At 41.5% G+C, this 22532-nt stretch overlaps 2 protein-coding genes across 11 annotated transcripts in view; one reads left to right on the top strand and one right to left on the bottom strand.

Moving 5' to 3' along the window:
• The window catches only part of Ankrd16 (ankyrin repeat domain 16), a 32648-nt gene extending 29619 nt beyond the window's left edge, over positions 1 to 3029 (bottom strand). For 4 of the 6 annotated variants that reach the window (XR_009587741.1, XR_009587740.1, XM_060372957.1 and 1 more), the window contains exons 1-2: positions 2009 to 3029; positions 816 to 1036 (exon numbers count right to left, since the gene is read on the bottom strand). Coding sequence is in view for 2 of the 6 variants with exons in the window: in XM_060372957.1 (XP_060228940.1) it covers positions 816 to 1036; positions 2009 to 2394 (607 nt within the window). In the remaining 4 variants the exon portion in view is untranslated. Of the gene's footprint in view, positions 1 to 815; positions 1037 to 2008 lie in introns of those variants that run through there. The other 2 variants (XR_009587739.1, XM_060372959.1) reach the window with 2 other exon arrangements.
• A 189-nt stretch (positions 3030 to 3218) lies between these two features.
• The window catches only part of Fbh1 (F-box DNA helicase 1), a 39051-nt gene continuing 19737 nt past the window's right edge, over positions 3219 to 22532 (top strand). Inside the window, exons 1-6 of one of the 5 annotated variants that reach the window (XM_060372793.1) lie at positions 3241 to 3373; positions 7376 to 7558; positions 15876 to 16031; positions 18086 to 18666; positions 21794 to 21924; positions 22030 to 22165. In XM_060372793.1, coding sequence (XP_060228776.1) covers positions 18151 to 18666; positions 21794 to 21924; positions 22030 to 22165 — 783 coding nt within the window. In that variant the 5' untranslated portion in view covers positions 3241 to 3373; positions 7376 to 7558; positions 15876 to 16031; positions 18086 to 18150. Of the gene's footprint in view, positions 3402 to 7375; positions 7559 to 15875; positions 16032 to 17763; positions 17784 to 18085; positions 18667 to 21793; positions 21925 to 22029; positions 22166 to 22532 lie in introns of those variants that run through there. The other 4 variants (XM_060372794.1, XM_021650897.2, XM_021650898.2 and 1 more) reach the window with 4 other exon arrangements.

Here is a 22532-nt window from a genome sequence, read left to right as displayed (position 1 = left end):
GGAGAGTGTGTGTGAGATGGAAGAGCTGCCCAAGTAACTTATGAACTAGTTGATTTTTTCCCCCAACTTACTAAAAAGGTTTCAGAAAGGATTCCTTGATCCCTAAGAGCTAGCTGTGGCTGGATAACAGATGCTTGTTATCCAGCCTGTATGAACTGTATATCTCAGGCATAGATCTTTATTTAGAGAAAGCAAGAGTATCCTAATTCAACAAACTACCCCTCAGACTAAGAATTATTTTCCAAAATTCTCTCTCGGGGGTGGGGGTATTGGGGAATTTGAGACAGGTTCTCTCAACATTGCCCAGCTGGCCTTAAACTTGCATGGATCCTGCTGCCTCAACTTCCTGAGTGCAAAAATTATAGGCATACACCATGATGCTTGGCTTATTCTCCAACTTATTTTATAGACTCTTGAGCTTATTATTCACATATTCCACACTAATTTTGCTTTTTCCCTTGACTCTACATCATGGTATCACTACCTCTGTCAAAAGCTAAAAAGGGCATTTGCTCAAATACAGACCGAGTTCTTTACCCAGGGTCACAGACTTAAGAAAGAACAAAGCTAGCTTACCATGTAACTAACGAGGAGGTAAGACAGATTCACTCTAAAAGTGGACTGACACAATGACATGCTAGCTGAAATTCCCATCCCTTTAGAAACTTATAGTCTGTGAAGACATCCCAAGACGTTCTGATGCCTTCACTTCTGGTTTCCCAAATCCTCCATTCCCCAGCAGGTGACCTGAACTACAAAGTGTAGGCAGTGCTGGGGTGAAGCCAACTGCAGACTACAGCGCTTGCAGGGTGTACCTGCAGTGTGTAAAGGAGTTCTTCTAATTCTGCTCTCTGTTTTCCAAACATCTGGGCAGACTGTGAGCAAGTACCGGAGGATCACAGGTTCGCCTTCTCGACTGGCAATGTGGAAACTGTTCCAGCCGTCCTTGTTCTTCAGTAGTGGATTGGCACCGTGTTCCACAAGGTCCTGGATCACTTCAAGGTTCTTCCTTGTGCAAGCCATCATCAGAGGAGTCCTAAGGCCAAACAGGATGGAATTTGGAAGAAACCAAGCCTTTAGGCAATGTATGTCTTTGATACAAACAGATAATCTAGAAGAGTCTGGGGGTAGGTGGGGGGAGCAGGTGGCACAGGAAAACAGCTTAGACTGCATATGACTTCTCTGAGGACTGTGGAGAAATAACAAGAAGAAATTGATTCTGAATGTACATCTACAAGGGTAAGTTATCTGAGAGGCAAAAACTGTTTATGAGCCAATCAAAGGACTGATAAAAACCACAGATAACCCTCAAGATACAGTGGGACTATTTCTTTACAATATTGAGGAAAATGTACTTTTAATCATATGGTTCTCTCTTGTCCTTGATATGCTAAGCTAAAACTCAGGGGCTCATGCATGCTAGGAGGCTGCACCACCTCAGCCCCTATGTTTTGACAGATTTGAAATCACTTGAAGGCAGGACCTTTATTGTTAAGAGTCTAAAAAATTTCACAGGCTCTCAGGAACCAGACATAGTACTAAAAAGATGTCAGTCTAGCAAGAAATTAAATTGATTTGAGTAGTGGCAGGGTATCACCAACATTCTTGCTGGTGGCTCTGCAAGGCTAGATGTGACAAAACTGCCCAGAGCCCAATATCGGGTGCATGTCCAACTGAATTTTATCAATTGTACCTATCCACAGAAGCCATGCGAATTACAATAATGTAATCGTGGCCAAGTAATTTAGCAAGATGTCTCCAAACACATCCTGGGCACCCGAGTAATACAATTCACCCGTTACACTTCACTCGATTACATTTCTATACTCTCTCAACGGGAAGAGGCTGTCCTCACTAAAGAACCAACCCCCAAGAAGAAAGGAAGGTTGGGATGAGAATTAGAAGCCGAGGAAAGTTATATCATCTAATGGACACACTGAAAAATAGACAAAAACTTGTGATTTTTCAGGGAGCGTGGATATAATCTTTCTGGACCCTGGGCACCTACCAGTCCGCTTTCTTCAAGGAGTCCACAGCTGCACCTCGGCCCAGGAGGTAGCGCACGCAGTCCCGGTGGCCCATAGAGGCAGCTTCATGCAGAGGCCGCTTGTAGTCTCGGTTGGCAGCCTCAATGTCCATACTCCAAGCCTCCACTAGGTAGGCTAGGATGTCCCGGTGCCCGTGGCGAGCTGCACAGTGGAGAAGGGTGTCCCCACCAGGCCCCAGGCAGCCTCTTGCAATTTCCGGCTCCTGGCAACCTCCGGCTACTTTCAGCTCCTCCTGCAGGGCGCGCAGGCGGCCTTCTTGCACCAGCTTGCAGAGGCGCCGCGGATCTCCAGGCGGAGCCATCACCCGGGACCAGGCTGGACAAAAGTAAGAGGTAGACCTAGACATGTGCTACTACAGGTTGGGAGAAGCTGAGAGGTGGGCAGGGCTTCCGCTTCCTGCATGTGACTGTTCTCCCCGATGCTCCGCCCCCAAGACGGATTCTGTCCTCCAGCGTCTTTTTGAAGCCACTTGCCCTGGTTTGGAAGTCATGATCCCCTATGTAGAATGGTGTCTTCTCAGGCGACAACAAGCACTAGTTACCGCGACCCAAACTTGCGGGGTTGTCAGGGTAGGGCCTTGGGATCCGGGAGCCCGGGCAGTTTAGGGTCAGAGTGTACGCCCGACACCCTGGAGCTGTAATAGAGTGGAATGCGCCGCTGTTCCGCGAAGCCCTGAAGTGGGACAGCGGTGCTTTGCAGCCTGCCCTCGCACCCCAGATGTGGTCTGCTCTCCACTGTACAGCCTATGGAGATGTGTGGGGGTCTCTGCTAGGCTGCACAGCCGCATCCTTGGGCTGCACAGCCGGGACTTCAGGATGCCCAGGCTCCCAACAGCAGGGTTTCTGGGGCCTCTCAGAAATGGGACAGTGTCCGTTGCTCTGCCCGCTCCTCACCCAATCCGCAGCAGACCCAAGCCCCCTCCCCGCCGGCGGCCGCCGCCTCAGCCCCCGCGGGAACCTAGGGAGCTCGAAGGAACTCTGGGAAAGTTTCCTTCGGCTCTTCCGCGCTAGCGGAAACACAGGGGGGGCGTGGCGCAGCTCCTTGAGCCACGCCCCCTCCCGCTTCGCGTACGGATTGGTTCTAGAGTCTGTCTGTCCGCGAGCCCCATCCGGTTCCGAGTTTCGACTGGTTCACGGATCTGTTCGTCTGCTCCGGGGGAGGGTGCGTCTTGGCAGCAAAGGGGCGGAGCTCGCGGAGGAAGTCTACAGTCGACCCTGCCCGCTGTCTGGGCCGAAGGAGAGTCTTGTTGGTCGGGGGAGAGGCTGAATGTCCAGCGGCATCGGCTTGGTGGTGTCGGCGGCGGGGTCCTGAGCCGGGCCACCATAGTGCGTGAGACCGTGGACTTGGCGTGGGGTGCGAGCCGGGCAAACTTCACTTTGTGGGGCCTGGCGAAAGGGTCTCGGCCTCGGGGTTGGGGCCCTAGCTGAGGGTGGGTGCAGGAGCTGGCCGCGCCCGAGGTGGTCAAGTGTGGGCCTGCTGGAGGAGGCCAGGAGCCCTCTGCAGACCACGTCCCTACGCTGCTTCCTGAGGCTCCGGAAGGGGCAGCACCTGGGAAGACGTAGCCTGTGCTGCTGGCAAGCCTGGCTTGTCTACACTGTAATGTTTTTGACCTTGGGCGAGTCATTGTATGCTTCTCCCGACATTTGTGTTTGCCCCGGTAGTCTCCCACCCCACACCTGACCAGGTGATGGATGGTTAAGGGGACTTGAGAAGGCCTGGGGACTTTTGGAGGGCACACTGAGATCCGAGCAAGCTTTGATGGATTTCTTTCGAGGAACTAGACATTTAAGCTCACGGTGGTTTTTGTTTGGGGAGTAAATGGAAGTCGCTGCTGGCAGGCTTAAAACAATTCCTTTGCTTTTGGCTCTACCCTCTGGTTCACAGAGCCCCTGACATTGTCTATTCCATAAACCGTCCATGGGCAGCATTCCGGTTTTAGAGATGAGAACATCGAGGCCTAATGAAGTTAGAGATTTTTACCACGGGTTGGAGAGTTGAGGCATCTGACAGTTTCAAACTTTTTGCTACCGATCATGGTATATGGTTTTAAGTCTGAACACTTGGGAGACAGGCAGGAGGACCTTGAGTTCTAGGCTACTCTGGGCTAACTGCTCCTTACTGACACATGATCTCACTTTTTTCTTGCCTTATGGCTTTTAAGTTTTGCGTCCTTCAAACAAAACCGATACCCGCAGTTTACGAAAGGATGAAATACTTGAAATCCAAAAAATACTTGTTTGTTTAATTGCTATTCCAAATAAGATTCTGCCTCTCCTCTCTTTATGAATTTACTTTGATCTGTGTTCTCCTTTGGAAATAGATGTTGTTTGTGAATCTGCCCCGTAGTCTTCGTGATTTTCTGGAGAAAGGTGGGCATTTATACTTTAAGTTTATGAATATGGCTGTTGCTGCTCTGTGTTTAGTTGAGCTGCCCATTTCTTTGGTGAAGGTCTTTGGAGTTTATGGCCTGGCCTTTAACTGTCTTAATTCCTATGTAGCTGTCATTGGAATTGGGATTTTCTTTTTTCTTTTTTTCAAAAATGTTTGAAACCAAGTGTCTCTGTCTGACTATGGTAGAGCTAGGCAAAACTAGTAATGAATCAAGTGCTTTCAGCAGGGGAAAGGACAGTAGAACAGTTACAGTTATATTGTAACTGTGCCACCATGGAGGGATTTTCTATCTGAGTTTTGCTGTGTTTCATGGATCTGCTTGGCTGTTGTTGAGGAACAGGTCCTTTAACATGTTTCCTGGCTTGCGAATACATAATACTATTTGAATTCTCGTTTCAAATGTGTTACTATCACTTCTTTTTCTTTCTTGTAGTCCTCTATCCCTCCCAGGCTGACTTTAGTTTAGACAAATTTAGATTCTGACTTTGCAATTCTGGCTGTGAAATAACTTCTAGAAATGTATCACCCAAAGCCAACTTTATATTGTCAATGATCCTTCGCATGCTTTTTGAAGACTACTCTTATATTTCTTTAGAACTTTCTGGAGGTTAACTGGGTATTCTACAGAACCTTAAAAAACAAAATAATCTGGACTTCATGACACATACTTGTCAGTCCAACAGTTAGTTGAACTAAAACCCTACCTCAACAAAGCAAAGCAAACCAATGAACAACCAAAACAAAGAAACAAACAAAAACATAAGAAACCCTGAAAAATTATTTTTAAAACTAAAGCTAGGCTTTTGTCTCGCTCTGGGAAAAATGATTAAAAGAGCTTTTGCTTTTTTTTTTTTTTAAACATAGTTAATGATGTTATTTCTTTTAGTGTTCCACAGAAATGTCTGTTATCCTTGATTTTTCTCTTAGTCTTAACACCTTGTTGATATTCACCTATCCACTCAACCCAACTTCTGCTTCTTGTCTAGCTTGGTACCATGACTTTCTGGGTTGTTTTGCTGACATTCTCCATGTCTATCTAAACTTGATTATCTAATGACCTTCCTTTTGAAAACTGCATGATGCTCTGAATTGCCTATGCAATAAGTCAAGTTTCCTTAGCAGTATATAAGAGGACCTTTGTAGTTTCTGGCTCCAAGTTCATTTTCCAGCGTTGTTATCTATCAGTCCCTATCAGTTAGCTTTTTGTTCTAAAGAAATGAAACTTTTCTGTCACATGTTTTGCTATGCCTTTATTTTTTTCTTTTTCTTTTTTGTTTTTTTGAGACAGGGTTTCTCTGTGTAACTTTGGCTGTCCTGGAACTTAATCTATAGACCAGGCTGGCCTCAGACTTACAGAGATCCATCTGCCTAGGCCTCCCTAAGTGCTGGGATTAAAGGTGTGTGCCACCATGCCTGGCTTCATATTGTTTTCTCATGCCTAACTGAATCTTAGTCACACTTAAGGCTCAACTCTTCATGGAGCTTCTTCTAATGGTCCTAATTCTATTTACTACCAGGGGCCCTTATGTGTATTTTTATGTAGCACTTGGATTGTTGTATGTTTAGCAATTTGTGTTTGTTTTGGTAGCTGCCTTATGGTCAGGCTTACTAATTTTTGTATGCTCTTCAATGTCTGAAAAAGTGTTAGCAACAAGGATACCATATGGAAACCCCTCATGGAGTTCATGGTAAATCTGGTAGATACATGAGGAAGTTGAGGAATTAATGAATAATAGGAAAAGGTTTTCAAATAGATAAAGTTATATTTTGGACAGTAAATGGTGGGTTTTTTGTTTGTTTGTTTGTTTTTCTGTCATTCCTTCTGAGGAACACAGAATGAACAGCCCAGCCCATCCTTTCTTGCTGTAATAAATGGGTATTGTACTTAAGGAAGCAGTAAGTGTTTCAGGGTATAAGGTGACTGCAAGAGTTTGAGCTTACAGCCTGGAAAGATTGCTCAGTTGGTAAAGTGTTTGCCAGCCAAGCATAAGGACCTGAGTTAGATCCTTAGCACCCCGTAAAAAACTGTGATGGCAATGCATGCCTTGTAACCTCAGCACTGGGGAGACAAGACAGGTCTACCTGAACTTGTTATCCAGCCAGTCTAGTGGGGTCAGGTGAGCTCTGGGTCCCAGTTAGAGACCTGTCTCTTAAAAACAGGACAGATTCTGAAAAATGCCACCTGAGGTTGACCTGGCCTCCTGATGCATATATACACATTCACATACATACATACAAACATACGTACAAATGTATACATACACAGTCTATATGCATATCAGGATTGTTCCCTCACACACTCCCCACAGCAAAATATTGGATCATCTGATGCAGACCTTTGGGTTTAGAGAAGCTTAGAGAAGCCGGATGTCATAGCTGGAAGGTATTTACATGAAGACTCAATGCCAGAGAGAGAATGTGAACTGAGTATGCAGTCTGTTTGTGTTTGGTGTGGTTTGTTTGTTTGTTTTTGGTTGGCTGGTTGGTTGGTTGGTTGGTTGGTGTTTTTTAAGCATTAAATGGAGAAGTTTTTTTTTTTCCATTTTAAGTCTATACTATAGACTGTATAGTGACATTTCTCTTACAGTTAATCTACTCTGAATATTTGGTATTAACTATCTTTGGTTGTGACACAGAACCAAATTCTAAATTATAAAATGTATAATTTTTTCAACTTGAGATATTTATTTTGTTTTCAGTAAAATCTTGCTGCATAGTCCAGGTGGCTTCCAATTTTTGAGTGCTAGGATCAGTTATGTATCTTTCTGTCCCACTTACTTGAGACTTTTTCCAACCTCCAGTAAAGTTTTCTGGGCCTAGAAAAGGAGAATGTTAGAGTAGAAAACACACCCGACCAAGTTTTAAAAAAAGCTAAGTTCTTGTGGTGGTGTTATTAGTTTAAAAAAAAATTTAAATTTATGTGTGTATGTATACAGTAGCATGTGCAAATGCCTGCAGAGGCCAGAAGAGAGCATTGATTCCCCCTGGAACTGGAATTATAAGCCATTGTGAACTGCCCAACATGGATGCTAGGAACTGAATTTTGGTCAACCCCAAGAGCAGCAAGGGTTCTTTACCACTGAGCCATCTCTCCAGTCCCTGATATCATTGCTTAGGAGGTAAGTTGTGACTTGAAGCAGGTCTTTTATAAGTCCCTGAATGATTTAATTGAACAATCATGGGATTATTTTGCAGATGAAATGAGAACATAGGGAAGGAACTGCAAGCACTGTAAAGCCTTAAGCTATGTGACAGTTGAAGCTACTACAGCCCAATCTTGGAAGGCAGTCCTAGAGTTCTGTAGTTTTTCATTTAATTAGCAGGTATTTATGAGGTTATAAATGGAGGATGCTGGGCATAAATAAATTCTTCATTCCTCCTTCCTGTATATCTTACAGAAAACAGCTTCAGAGTGGAAACATTAAATTGTCATTATATAAATAATTGCTGTTAATATAATACAACAAAGATATACTAAAACAACAATCTATAAGATATATTTTAATAAATATTTATGAAAGCATTATAAGTGTCTCAGAAATGTACAGAGTGGTTGTATTACTGCTAAGTACTTCTTGGCTTGAGAGGCTATTTAGAGTGCTAGAGTTGAAGGAATAACACAGTCGACCACATTTTATTGGACTCTCAGTTTCACTGGCTGGCATTGAACTTTTCAAATACCAGAATCATAGTAATAATAGGCTAGATTGCACTATACCTGTGTTATCTCCACAGGCAATACCAGAGATCAGGTCTGTCTGTACTTCTTCATAGCCCATCATTCATCAGAGAATTGTTCAGAGCATGTAGGGAAGCTAAGGAAGTGAGGGAGGGTGGCACATTATTTAATTAGCAAAGTTTAATTAGGTGTTTGGAGCAATATTCTCTCTAGTTAGGAGCCTTACACAAGGAAGTTGGCTTAGTTTTTTGTTTGTTTGTTTTTAATTTTAAGAGCAGTTATTTGACAATAATCAGTCTCTTCAGGAATTCTAAGCAGTTACTGTCTTTGTCTTGTCCATTTAGATCTATAATTTGTAAGTTCTAGAGGTTTTTTAGTATTCTATTTAGTAAGGATAGAGGACACAGGGATTAAATGGTGTTGATTTCAAGTAATCCTGGAGTCATTACGTAAATTTTGTTTCAGTAACAAATAGCTCCAAACATGGAATGACCTCATGGTAAAACTTTATTTTTAAGTCACATAGCAGTCTAAAAAGGTTCCATGTGGTGGTAGCTCATGGGTGTTTATGTGTACACAGGTGTGTTCCAGTGGAGGAGGTTCTTCTTAAAGCAGTGATCTTAAGTACTCAGGCTGCTAGAATTCTTCCCCAGGGTGTCCTTAGAACACAAAGCCATATCATGTTCTAGAATGTTCCATTGGCATCCAGGGGAATCCGCTGCCCATTTAACTTGGTGTGGGGAAAGTGCGAGTAGATGAGGCACACAGACTTTCATGTCCTGAGCATTGGTAAGGGCCCAGGCTCACAGCGAGACCAGCTGCATCAGAACCGAGAAGTGCGGAGGGTATTAAGGTGGAGGAGTAAGAGCCTATGCCTTGAAATCCTGAAGTTTCACTTTCTGTGACTTGTTTTATAAGTTGATTTTCAATAAAAAGTAAAAGATGAAGCCAGGCAAATAAAAGCCTAATTGGCAATTATAGTGATAACATTTTGTTCAACAGGTAAGTAAATGTCTGCTATGGTAGCTCTGTGCTAAGCACTTTGAGGGTTAAATGATAATGAGATGCAGTCTCTGTGTTTAGTGACCAATAGCAGAGGTTTTGTAATGAGTATAATTCAGGGGAGCTGACACCAGGGTAGTCTCCACCAAAGGACCTGTTTAAGGAAAGAAGTTGGGCCAGAGTGGGTTGGGTTGCCTCAGACCATAGTTCTAGGATAAACACCATGATGGAAAGGGAAGGGTTTTTTTCATTTTACACTTAAGAGTTCATCATGAGGGGAAGTCAGGGTAGGAGCTTGATGCAGGAACTGAAGCAGAGAACACAAGGACCTCTGCTTATTGACTTACTCAGTGACAGCTACCTTTTTTATTTCCAGATACTTGGCCTACTTTATTACTATTTTTATTTTTTTGTATCTACCTATATGTTTGCATTTGAATGTCTTAAAGCATAGCAATAGATCCTTAACCAGGTCAAGGAAGGCAACATGGCTTTGCTGACACAGTCACAACTAGAGTCCTGAGCTGCTGTATAAGAAGCTGGATTTCTCAGCAGCCATCACAATGTGGAATGACCACCTCCCATGAAGACAACTACCTTTTTTAAACTGAAGATGGGACCACTCACAGTGGGCTGTGGGCCTTTCCAGGTCAATCAGCAATCAAGAAAATGACCCACAGACATACCCGCAAGCCAGTCTGAGGCAGCTTTTCATCTGAGAATCCCTTGATGACTCTTGGTTGTGTCAAGTTGACAAAAAAAAAAAAAAAAAAAAACAAACCTCAAAAACTTGGGAAAAGCTATGACCCCTACCTTGGAGTCAGATTAGCAAAGACCAAGATGCTGAGGTGCCAGTGGTTCACAGACCCAGAGCTAAAAGAAGTTTAGCAGAGATAGAAGGGGACTAGGGAGGGGTCTTTTAAGAGGAGATAGAAAAAAAAGCACCAAAAAAAAAAAGACTATATATGTGTGTGTATATACATGTATATACACACATATATACATATATATGTATATATATATACATATATATATGTATATCTCATATATATATATATACATATATATGAGAATGGGTTCACTTGAACCTAAACAAAATTGTATTGGACAAGATTTTCATCTAGCAACTGTCTATTTATCTATCTAATCTATTTATCTATTTTTATAGACTCTCATTTCCTTCCCTGTCCTAATACCTGAGGGATATGCCATATTTCTATTAGTCACTGTGCTAGTGCTTTGGAAAGAGGGGTACAGATGTACATAGGTTAATGGGGGTGGTGATTTGAGCATCATTGGAGCTTCCTGTGCTTTGAAAAGCTTCAGAAGCAATTCTAATATTTCTTCATCCTAGTGGATGGAGGAACCCTGGTAGTTTTGATTATGAAGCATTCTAATGTCATTTTTTTATGGACTCACAAGCACTTTGTAACATAAATGCCCTTTTAAAAAGGTGTAAAGTGCTTGCTGTGTAAGGGAAGAGGATACCATTATGTCTGCTTTGGATAACTTGTAAAACTTTATGCATTTAATATTATATGGGATTTGTTTTTTTCTTTCTGTTTTTTGTTGTTGTTGTTTTGGTTTTTCCAGACAGGGTTTCTCTGTGTAGCTGTCCTGGAACTCATGTAGACCATGCTGGTCTTGAACTCAGAGATCTACCTGTCTCTGCCTCCCAAGTACAGGGATCACAGGCATGCGCCACCACACCCAGATATGAATTTATGAATTGTTTTTTTCAAAGTCATACTAAGAAAATTGGAATTTTAGTGTATTTAAGCTATCCAGAAAACCAGTGCTTCTGAAATAAGGTTTATGTGCTTTTAAGGAGACAATCAGATTGAAGTAGTGGTTGTAATTCCGCTATTTCTGTTGCTGGGGTTTGACATAGGTATGGAAAGGTGGATGTTGGCAATTCTTAGATGTGTGTTATCTCATTCTGTGAATTCAGAGTAACATGTTGTTAAAGTCTTTTTGTTTTGTTTTTCAAGACAGGGTTTCTCTGTCCTGGACTTACTTTGTAGACCAGGCTGGCCTCGAACTCACTTAGAGCCACCTGCCTCTGCCTTCCCAGTCCTGGGATAAAAGGCGTGTGCCACCGCACCCAATGCTTAGAGTCTCTATTTTCATGGGTTGTAGTAACATGTACATCTGCCAAGGGAGGCACCACCCCTCCTCTTGGGCTTGGAGGAGGAGTTGAATGATTTCACTCTAGAGGATGTCCATTCAGGACTGCTGGTTCCTTCTCAATGCTTGAGAAACAACTTCGTTCCTTCTTAATTTTTAAAAAAGATTTATTTATTTTATGAATATGAATGCACTGTCTGCATGTACATCTGCATGCCAGAAGAGAGCATCAGATCCCAGTGTAGATGGTTGTGAGCTTCTGTGTGTGCTGGGAATTGAATCCAGGTCTTTTGGAAGAGCAGCTAGTGCTCTTAACTGCTGAGCCATCTCTCCAGGTCCACAACATAGGCAGTTAGAAGTTACTTTGCATAGATGCATAAATCCCATTGAATGCTGGCTCTGCCTTGCAAATCACATTTTCCACCACATCTGAAGTGTAACACAGGCAACTTCCTGCGTACAGGAGCCAGATCTCTAAGTGTGCCCCCTCCTTCACTATTTAACCTTCGCTCCTTCCTATGATGGTTTCATGCCAGAACACACCAGAATGTACCAGAACATATAGGAGGAAGAACACTGGTCTAACATTCCTGTTAGCTCCTTTATTCCTATGCCTTTGTTATGGTTCTGTAAACATTTATCTTCTCAACAAGCAATTTTAGATTCAAGTGTATTTCATGAAATATATACAAAAAATATGCCTCTGTTCTTTTCCCATTACAGATCTTGAGATTGAACATTTTTGGTGTGTTCTTGTTTGTCCTGTGTAGTGTCTTTGAGGAGGCTTGGAGTGGCTGAGGGTGTGCTGTGGCCAAGTTCTATATCAAAATCATAGTGATGTAGGGTTAGATTCCTGCACCACTTCTTGCTTATCCTTTACCCATGCAGTATTTATTGAACATGCACTGTCAATCCATTTAGTTTTCATAACAAAGGGCCATAAACTAGGCAGTTTATAAATAACAGAAATTTGTTTTTTACTCTCTGGAAGCTGGAATGTCCAAGATCAGAAACACTTAGCTGTCTGTGCTGTGTGGTCAAGGACTGCTTCCTGCTTCATAGAGGGCTGTCTTTTCACTGTGTCTTCATGTGACTGAAGTAGCACGGGAGCACTCTGGGCTTTCTTATTTGCTTTTGTTTTTGTATTTTAGGGGTTGAACCCAGGGCTATGCTCATGGTAGACAATTATTTTACTTTTATTTCTAAGTTGCATTTCTGACCCCTGGATTTTCTTTCATAGGATCTTAATCTCATTCATGGGCTCTACCCTTATGACCTAATCACCCAGGTATATTCTCATCCATATCCTGTCTGTCTCTGTCTCTCTGTCTTTGTCAGTCTGTGTGTGTCTCTCTCTCTCTCTGTCTTTCTCTCTGTCTGTCTCTTGTCTCTCTGTGTATGTCTCTTTCTGTCTCTGTCTCTGTCTCTTTTTCTCCAGGGTCTCATGTACCCTAGGACAAACTTGAACTGACTTTGAGGCCAAAGCTGGCTTCCTTTCTCTATGTCTCAAATGCAGGGATTATAAGCATGCACCACTACACCTGATTCTTAATAGCATCACTTGGTGGTTAGGATCTCAACATAAGAATTTGGGGAACACATAGATATTCAACCCCCCTCTCTGGCACTGTGCTGCACACAGAAGGTACAGCAGTGAAAAGACAGATGAGTTGCTCAACTTGTAGCCACTTACATGAGTTTTAATTCTTAGCTATATGATTAAGACATATGTCTAGGTGACGGTCATTATCAGTGCCTTAACTTTCTCTTTTAATTAATCAGAGATTGTGTTGTAGATTTGGGTAGGCTTTGGAATTCTTGATTGAGCTGCATGTGGTAATTGGTTATCGTTCTCTTCATTGATTCTCAGAAGCTTTCTAGTATCTGACTTATTCCACTCAGCTAAGCATTTGACTGGCCCTAAGTTTCTAGGTGGTATAAATTGGGTAATGCTTATCTTGGTGATTTTTATCCATGAAAGCGTATCCTGTCCAGGCCAGTTTATGTGAGACATCTTTTGGCTAGTGGTAACTGTTCTGTTATCATCAGTTAAAATTCTGGACACTGTGCATGTCAGCTTTGAAGCAATTAGATATGTGGAGTTAAACAGATTCCTGTTTTGGATCTTGGGGTCAGTTGACTTGCAGGTTAGAAAACAGCAGCTATCCCTGGAGTGACCAGGACCCAGATGTATTTGTACTTGGTAAAGCCCCTTGTAGCTTTCCTTTTGGCAGCCAAAATAGCAATTGGATTTTCTGTGTAATGTGCAGGAGTCTGAAAAAGGACAGGTAAAATTTTAAGTCTAATTTAAAAGAAAATTATTTTGTTGTATGTGTGTCAATGTGAATATGTACATGCCATGTCATGCATGTACAGACTGCATGTGGAGGTCAAAGGACAAATCTGGTGAGTTGTTCTCTTCTTCCACTGTGTGTTTTTGGGATAGAACTCAGTTTTTCAGGCATGTATAGGAAGTGATTTTTGCCTACTGAGTAATCTTACTTACCATAAAGTCTTATTTTTTTAAAACAGCAATCAGAATTTACATTTATTGTTACCCTCAAATATAGACAAATTCAAACCTTTCTAATGTAGAAAAAATTCATTTTGGCGGGTCCTTATGGGTGAATACAACTTGGTGTTTAGAAACAGTATATTTAGAAAGCTGGAAGTTGAAAGGCTAGTTGATTTTTGTTTTGTTTTGTTTTTGCTTTTTGAGACAGGGTTTATGTAACCCTGCCTGGCCTGGGCTCACTGTGTAGATCAGGTTGTTTTTGAAGTCACCACACCCCACCAGCCTCTGCTTCCTGAGTACTTGGATTAAATGTATGATTTTTCCTTTCTAAGTATGTGACTGAGACTTGTGGCTTGCTGTGGTTAACGGTATTTCTAGGAACACAAGAACATAGGATTGGTTGCAATTGGCCTGCCATGTACTTCTTGTTTTTATGTTTTCATATTTTATTCAAGTTAGATAAGCTTTGCTAAATAGAAGTAGGTAGATAACTTTGCATATGATTTGACATTTCCCTGTGTTTCCTTGTTAATCGGTGTACGCTAAGATAAAAGTTGAGTTACCTAAGTCAGAGCTACCCAGTGTTTCCTTCCTTAGAGCCACGTGTGCATTCTGTTGTAGTGGCTGACACGGTTGTGCTGTCTTCTGAATTGTGATGGCCATCTGGTCTCCAGAATCCTTTTAGACAGTAATGTGTATGGAATTAATTTTTTAAGAAATCTTACAGTATTCATGGAGTTTAATTTTTAAAAAGTTATATTAAAACTTCAAAGAACTAGCTGAAAATAGGAAGGGTTATTTCTTAGCTGACTGGGTTTTGAGGAAAAATAGTCATAAAAAGCATGATCTGTAGTTATACTCAGTATTATATATTTTGAAACCCAAGGCGCGCACACGTGTGTGTGTGTGTGTGTGTGTGTGTGTGTGTGTGTGTGTGTGTTCTGAACCTAGGATACAAAGTAAATAAATTGTAATTTTAAAAAAAGTTCACTGATTTGGCTGGACAGGCTAGATGGTGAGCTTCAGGGATCTTCCTGTCTTAGTCTCCCTAGGTTGGGACCACAGCCCTAAGCTGCTGTGCAACCCTGCCTCCTTTAACATGGGTTCTGGTGTGCTTGTTTTTAAAAGGAGTAGTTTAATTTATTCTTTTGGTAGAAAGTAAGCTGTAAAAATGTTCATTTTGGCAGAACAGGAAGATGACTGAGTTCCAGGCCAGCCAAGGCAACATGGTAATATCCTATCTCCACACAAAAAGCAAGCAAGCAAAAAATTACAAGTTTTTATTCTTAGAATAAAGTTAGAGCCAATTCTTAATTTTCTGTGGTTATTGTAGAAAGGTGGCTTACATGAAGACTGGGCAAGTTGCCGAGTCTGTTGTCCAATGGCTGCTTCTTTTGCATCACTTCCCTTCACCCCTCTTACCTGTTCCCTCTCTTGGGCCCTTTCTAGCTTCCTGACTCCTAGATTCTACAGACTCCAAATTAGTGACACAAATCTAAAAGTTAACGTGAGGCTCCACATATGAGAGCCACTGTGCAGTGTTTGTCTTCATAGGCTGGGCAACTTCCTTTTGAATATTTCATGACCAAAGCTTCTAAAATATATAAGTTAAAAAAATCTAAATATATAAATAAAAGAAAAATTCATTTTAGGATCTCAGAATGTCATTTGGTAGGTCTGCTTTAAAACCTCCATTCTCCTTTCTGGATGGGTCATAGTGGCACACGCCTTAAATCCCTTGGGAGGCAGAAACAGGTGGATCTCTGTGAGTTTAAGACCAGCCTGGTCTACAGAGTGAGTTCCAGGACAGCCAAGGCTATACAGAGCCCTGTCACAACAAACAAAACAACAACAACAAAAAATTCTCCTAAGTATTAAACAAGCTCAAGGGTGTGTTCAAGGAGACGGTGGCCATAAATGTTCTTAAATTCTAAGAGATATGCTTAAGACATTGAACTAACACAAAGTTATTTCACAGGGACGAGAAAGGCTGCTTGTGGTGATCTTCAAAATCAGTTCAGTATTTTCCAGTAACTTGAGTATAATTCACTGGCTAGCTTCTGAGTTCGGGAATAACTAACAAGCACTCCCGTTTTTTCTTGTTCCAAAACAGTGAGACGGTTCAAGCGAAAACATCTTACAGCAATCGACTGCCAGCATTTGGCCCGAAGTCATTTGGCTGTGACTCAGCCCTTCAGTCAGAGATGGACAAACAGAGACCCGAACCATGGTCTCTATCCTAAACCCAGAACAAAAAGAGGGAATAGGGGTATGTCTTCAAAAAAAGTATCTTCTGTTTTAAAATCTGTAGTTAGTGTGACCTTTGACTGTCTTCCAGGTTCATGAGAGTGTTCATATCATTGATTTTTCAGACCTGTTACAACAGGTTGATGCTTGTATTCATTATTTGTATGTTTTCTGTTAAAATTCTGTCCTATAATGTTAGAACACAAGAGAGCCTGTTATAATTATAAAGTTACAAAGTTACAAAAAACACTGACCCTCTCAGTGTTCCTGCAGTTACCTGGTCTGCAAGCATCATGACTTACTCATCTGTCAGGGAGCTACAGGATCATTATTTCCCTTTAAAATAAAATGTTTCTGCCTGTGGTGGTGCTTTTTTTTTTTTTTTTTTTTTCTGATTGTCAAACTGAGTGCTGGGGATTGAGCCCCAGGTCCTGTGTGCTAGACCAGGACTCTGCTGGGAGGTAGCTTCCCAGGCAGGCCTTAAACTTATGATCCTCCTGCCCTAGGCTCCTGTATCTGTGATTACACACCTGTGCTTTCCCCAGTGCTTCACTGACTGTGCCCCTGACTTCTTGGTACCTGGTCCGTCTCAATAAGCCTCCTCTGTAACCATGTTTTAGTTTTTCTAAATCAGCTGGAATATATATTGTTAAGCTAATAGTCTTCAATATGATGATCTTCTACCATGGCACAGCTATTTCTAACAATCTATTGAAGTGTTTTCCTGTTACTGTAAAGGACTCAAACTTACACATATCACTTTCAGTTGTTTTTTTTTTTTAATTTAAAAACTTTAGAATTTTTTTATTTTCATCCAATATTTATTCTCATTAATGGACTACAGTGTGATAACTTGATACAGTGTGGAGTGATCAAATATGGGTTATTAATTAACTCTTTAATTTGATGCCATTCATGAATGTCACAGCTTCTAGCAGTTTGATTTTTCTTGTCACCTCTCTTTATCTCAAATTCTTACTTTTGCTAATGCCTATTTTGAAATCTTTTAGATAGCCTTTTTCCTTTTAATACATCTAATTTCAGACTCCAGTCTAGTTTAAATAATCCATATTTCTTAATTTGGGGATTGCTATAACCATTCTGTGGGGCAGTTTCAGACTTAATTACAAGTTCTAATATTTAGGCCTCTGATGCTGAGTGTGTAGCAGTGTTTCCATAGTGCTATGACTGACTTTGCCAATTAGAAAATATCTAGAACTTATTGGTCTCTTATATTGCTCTGGAAGCAATTATAATTGATGTTCCTCTCCCCGTTATCACATTAATTTCAAATTCACTAATTCATATAAAGGCTAATTCTGCTTTTAATCCATTCTTTTTCTTTCCAAAGTAAAGATTTTAGTTTTATGGTTTAGAGGCGATCATACATATTGTTGTATATTGATACTCTTTTTAGAAAATACTATAGTGATCATTGTTTGAGATCACTGTTGCTTGGGCTCTGTCTTGAAAGGTGGTGAGGTCAGAGAGTTTCACTTCATAGTCCTCTCAAAAGTAAATGTCCTTAGAAAACATTGATTGAGTACAAGTGAAGAAGAGACAGGGTATCATGCTAGTAAAATGAGAAAATTTCAGGTCTTTGTTTTAAAAACAACAGATTCACAGTAGGAAATAAAAATAAATTAAACTTATTTGAATGGTCAGATGAAAAATAGATACTTCTGGATAAAACATGTTTCTTTCTGTTCGTGCAAACTTAGAATTGCTGTTGTGGGACCAAGCCAGGGAGCTGCACCGTACCTGCTATGTGAATGTGAGCAGCCATTTCTCGTCAGTCTGCCCTCTCCTCTCAGGTGTCTAGTGTGCAGACCTTACACACATATGAGCTTGCAGGGTAGAGGGTTGGCCAGTACACAGCAGTTGTCTCTTGCAAAATATGGGTCAGATTATTTTTAGATTAGCTATTTATAGGACCGACTGGCCCATAAGCACAGCAGTGGCTCTTTTTTTTTTTTTTTCTGTTCACAAAGACAATTAGATAGTTTTATTTGGGTGTACTGTGGGTCAGCAGCCACTGATTTTTTTTTTCCTGTTCTGTTTGGGTTCTCTCTACAGGTCAAGGATGTCAGAGATCTATCACTGACTTCTTCCTAGTTAGCCACCAACGTTGTACCAATGACATGGCCAACAGCAATTCTGTTGGCCAGGATGGCTATCAGGACTCTGAGGGGGATATGATTTTCCCTGAAGAGAGCAATTGTACTCTGCCTCAGGTCGATAATGGAGAAGTGAGGCTGGGCTCCTCAGGGTCTGCTCAGCCTGCCAGGAAGCGGTCTCGTTCCTTTGAGGCCAGCCAGTGGGATGGAGTTACTAAGAAGACTCCACGCCGCCGTCGTTTGTACCCGTCATGTACAAGGCTTAGGGCAGTCAAGCAAGAGCCAGAGGACGGTTTGTCACAGCGCTCTACAGTGGATAGAGAACCTGGCCAAGACATTGAGGACATTGGTCCTGATCCCTTCCCTGACTCACACTATGGGCTTCTCGGAAGTCTGCCAGCTCCGGAAGTCCCCAGCCACATTTGTAGGCTGCCAAGCGAAGTCCTGAGGCACATCTTTGCCTTCCTCCCAGTGGAGGACCTCTACTGGAACCTCAGCTTGGTGTGCCACCTTTGGAGGGAAATAATCAGTGACCCGCTGGTAAGTGACGTGCTCAGTGCGTAAACACCGCGCAGATTAGCTTTACTTAATGCAGATTTCTGAGGAGAGGACCTTTTCAAAGTGGTGGTTTCTATTTGCTTCATAAATAAAGTGCAAACTCCCCAGGTATCTGGGGCCGTCCACACTCGTCCCACCAAATCTTCCAGAACCCTTACTTCTCACAGTTCTGTTTTTTTGTTTTTTGTTTTCCCAGAAGCACATGATTTCCTTTGCCCTGATCATAGACTATATATTTTTGACGCCATTTGGTGTAATCACTCATCCCACAAGGTCACCATGCCCTCGTTACCATCTTACTTGTTCTTCAAGGCTTATTAATTGTACAAACTGTACCTTCCCAGCTTGTACCATTCAAGTTCATTTGCTTCCTCTTTGCTATGATAGCAGTGTAACTATGTGACTGTATTTGGTTTAATAACCCATCCTTTTCCATGCCTTCTTTCTTTTCCCTGTTTGAGTAACTTAATACTTTGCTTTCTGTCCACACGTGGGCAGAGGAACTGCCTGTTTCTCTCCTTTTTTGTCTAATCATGCTGAAAAGTAATTTTGCTCAGACTCTCCTCTATCCATCAGGGAAGCAGGTATTTTCTCCCTATAGAATTATCATTATTCTCTTACTTTGTCTTTTGTTTTTCCTGGATCCTGATAATATTTTTTGTTTGTAGTTTCTTAGCATGATGCTGTTTGTGGTAAACTTAGTCTTGAGACCATCCTTTGGACATTTTCTTTGACCATCATGACTCTCTTGAATTTTCTTTCTTTTTTTCTTGTGGTGGCCCAAACACTATCAGTAACATTTATGGTACAATTCAGCATGTTATTTTGTAGCATAGTGATAGATGACCAATTGCTGAATGTAACCTTCACACTAAATTTATTTATTTTAGATTTCAGAGACCCATGAGTTGAACTTTTAAAGCCCAAAAACAGGATAGCTAATTTTTTCTTCTAAGTACAGAAGAGGTTGAGAGAAATTTCATGTCACTTTAGCATTCTACTGTGGGATCCTAGTTCCTAATTTCCGAGAAATGTGTTTATGATTTTAGATGTGAGCCCTGCTTGCTTATACTATTTCTGTCAGCTAAATGGCAAGCTCTCTTGTATGAGCTGGGGATAGGGATAAGGGTGGATTTTTTGTTATAAAGATTTCTTGGGACCACATCCAAGCTTGCACTACTCTCTTAAGATGTTATAGTAGGGCTAGAGAGATGGCTCAGAGGTTAAGAGCACTGGCTACTCTTTCAAAGGTCCTGAGTTCAATTCCCAGCACCTACCTGGTGGCTCACAACCATCTATAGTGAGATTTGATGCCCTCTTTTGGCATACAGGTGTACACAATAAGCAAACAAACAAATAAATAGATCTATCTTTAAAAAAAGATATTATAGTAATGGCGCTCTGGTCATGGACAACAACAATGCAGTGTATTTCCAGTAGTCCGCCATGTTTCCGTGGCGTACAGGTTCTCATAGCTTCTGTGTTGGCTCTCACGCTACTGCAGTACTGGCCTCACCGAAAGACTTGCCCTCCTCTTCAGTCTTTTGGCAGAGTGTAAGGCATACTGGTGTTGATTGTTTGCTAAATGTTCTGTAGGATTCCCCAATAAAGCCATCTGATCCTGGGCTTCACTGTCTTGGAAGTTTTGGTTTTTGATTCTATTTCTTTACTCGTTATCCTTCTGTTGTTCTGGTTCTGTTATTCAGGCTTTGTAGGATGGGTGTTCCATTTCCCCCCCATGTAGTTCTTGACTTCTGTGGCATTAATTTTTTAATGTTCCTTTCTTTTTTTGTTGTTGTTGTTGATCTAGCTAATGGTTTTTATTAATATCATTTCTGTTATTGCTGTTATTAGTATTTTTAGGCAGTCTTGCTATTTATTGCAAACCAGCTTCAAACCCTCTATCCTCCTGCTTCCACCTTCACAGCCCTGGTTACAGATATGCATTTCTGGGCCCAAATATGCTCTGTTCTTCGTAATTTCCTTTTTTTCTGCTGATTTTGAGTTTTGGTCCTTTTTTTATTGTTCTTTGAGGCGTGAAAGTAGTTTGTTCTCTTTAGTTCTGTTCTTTTAGTGCTAGGGATTGAGCCTATGCCTTGTACATTCTAGGCAAATGCTCAACTACAGACATTCTACCAAATGCTCGATCCCTTTCTTGATTTAAAAAGAAGCATTATAACTGTAAGCTTGCTGGTTAGCATGTTTTCACAGTGTCTTTTAACTTTTGCTGAGTTGTGTTTTTACTTGTCTTAAGGTACTTTGTGATTTCCTGTTTGACCAATTGGTTATTCTAAGGGTGCACTTTGTAGTCAGATGCACTGATGCATATATGCCTGTATCTCTGTACTAAGGAGATGGTAGGAGGATCATGAATTCAAGACTAGCCTCAGCCACATAGTGATACTTCATCTCAAGAACAGCAATGCCTAATTTAAGTTGTAGGTAGCTCAGTTTTCCTGCTGCCTTGATTTATAGTGTCCTCATGTTACTGAAAAGACTCTCATGGTATAACCTCAGCCATTTTAATTGATTAACTGGCTTTGTGATCTGTATGTGACCCAACACAGAGAATGTTCATGTGGCTTGGGATGAGTATGGATTTTGGATGGAGCATCTGTATGGATCTGTTAAGTTCAGTAGTCTGTGGTATTCAAATCCATCATCTTCCTTTAGTTCTGTCAGTGTTTTCTCGGTGTATCTGCACGCCAGTGTATGGTGTTACTCTTTCTGTTAATGGCAGCTTGGTGAAGATGTCACTGTGTAGCATTATCATTCTATAGTGCCTTCCTTTGTGTTGTGTGATAGTTGTTGACTTAAAGTCAGTACAGTCTTCTGAACTTGGAAGTGCTGCTCAGCTGGAGCTTCAGATAAGGAAACGGAAGTGCTAGTTTTCCCCAGCACCTGTGACATTTGTGTTAGAGAAGAGACCAAGGCCTAGTTCTTCTGGTTTCCAGTTCAGGCTTGTACAGTGTTTCTCCCTTGTCTGTCCAGCTTTGGATTAGGAGCTATACCTGCTTTTCACTTGGTAGAAGGTTTTCTTTCTTGGCGGTCCAGTCTTTCTAAGAATTATTGTCTGTATGTTATTTCATTTTGTTTTTCAATCACATAGTTCATTCCTTGGAAAAAGCTGTATCATCGATACCTGATAAATGAAGAGCAGGCTGTCAGCAAAGTGGATGGCATTCTCTTGAGCCATGGCATAGAAAAGGATTCGGACTTATGTGTGCTGAACCTCATACGGTGGGTGTCTTTCTTCCTGTTTGTGAAACAGTTTTCAGGGGCCTTTGTCATACACCTTTGCTCACGATTATCACTTTCTGGACTCATCTTTTGAGTATTTTACAGATACACAGCCACCACCAAATGCTCCCCAAGTGTAGACCCTGAGATGGTGCTGTGGAGCCTGAGGGATCATCCTCTACTTTTGGAGGCTGAGGCGTGCATGCGTCAACAACTACCTGACCTCTATGCAGCTGCTGGGGTATGTGAGGGTCCTCTGGGAGCTGGTGACATTATTTATCACTAGAAGTGTGTTAGTGATTAAGATTAATTGAAGATTATATTTATTTTCTAATTTTTGGTTGAATCTCCAAATAGCATTAATCTTGTTAATGATCTCTTTGGAGAATAAGAGGCACTATTTGCAGCTTCTTTCTTTTGGACATTTAGTCCATTCTGTTGAGGAATCCTCTGAAATATTCCTAAGTGCTAATTATCTCGTCTCTGAACACTTTGAGTGATAGTGTTTCCTTACAAAGTAGCCCTTTGGGAGCGTCCCTTTTTTGAGGAAGGGGAAGGGAAAGAGGATGGGACTGGGAGGAAAGGAGGGAAAGGGCTACAAGGATGTA

The sequence above is a fragment of the Meriones unguiculatus genome, chromosome 19 (assembly GCF_030254825.1).
Source record: "Meriones unguiculatus strain TT.TT164.6M chromosome 19, Bangor_MerUng_6.1, whole genome shotgun sequence".
NCBI classification, from domain to species: domain Eukaryota; kingdom Metazoa; phylum Chordata; class Mammalia; order Rodentia; family Muridae; genus Meriones; species Meriones unguiculatus.
The sequence above is the reverse complement of the archived record's forward strand: the minus strand, read 5'-3'. Positions and strand labels throughout refer to the sequence as shown.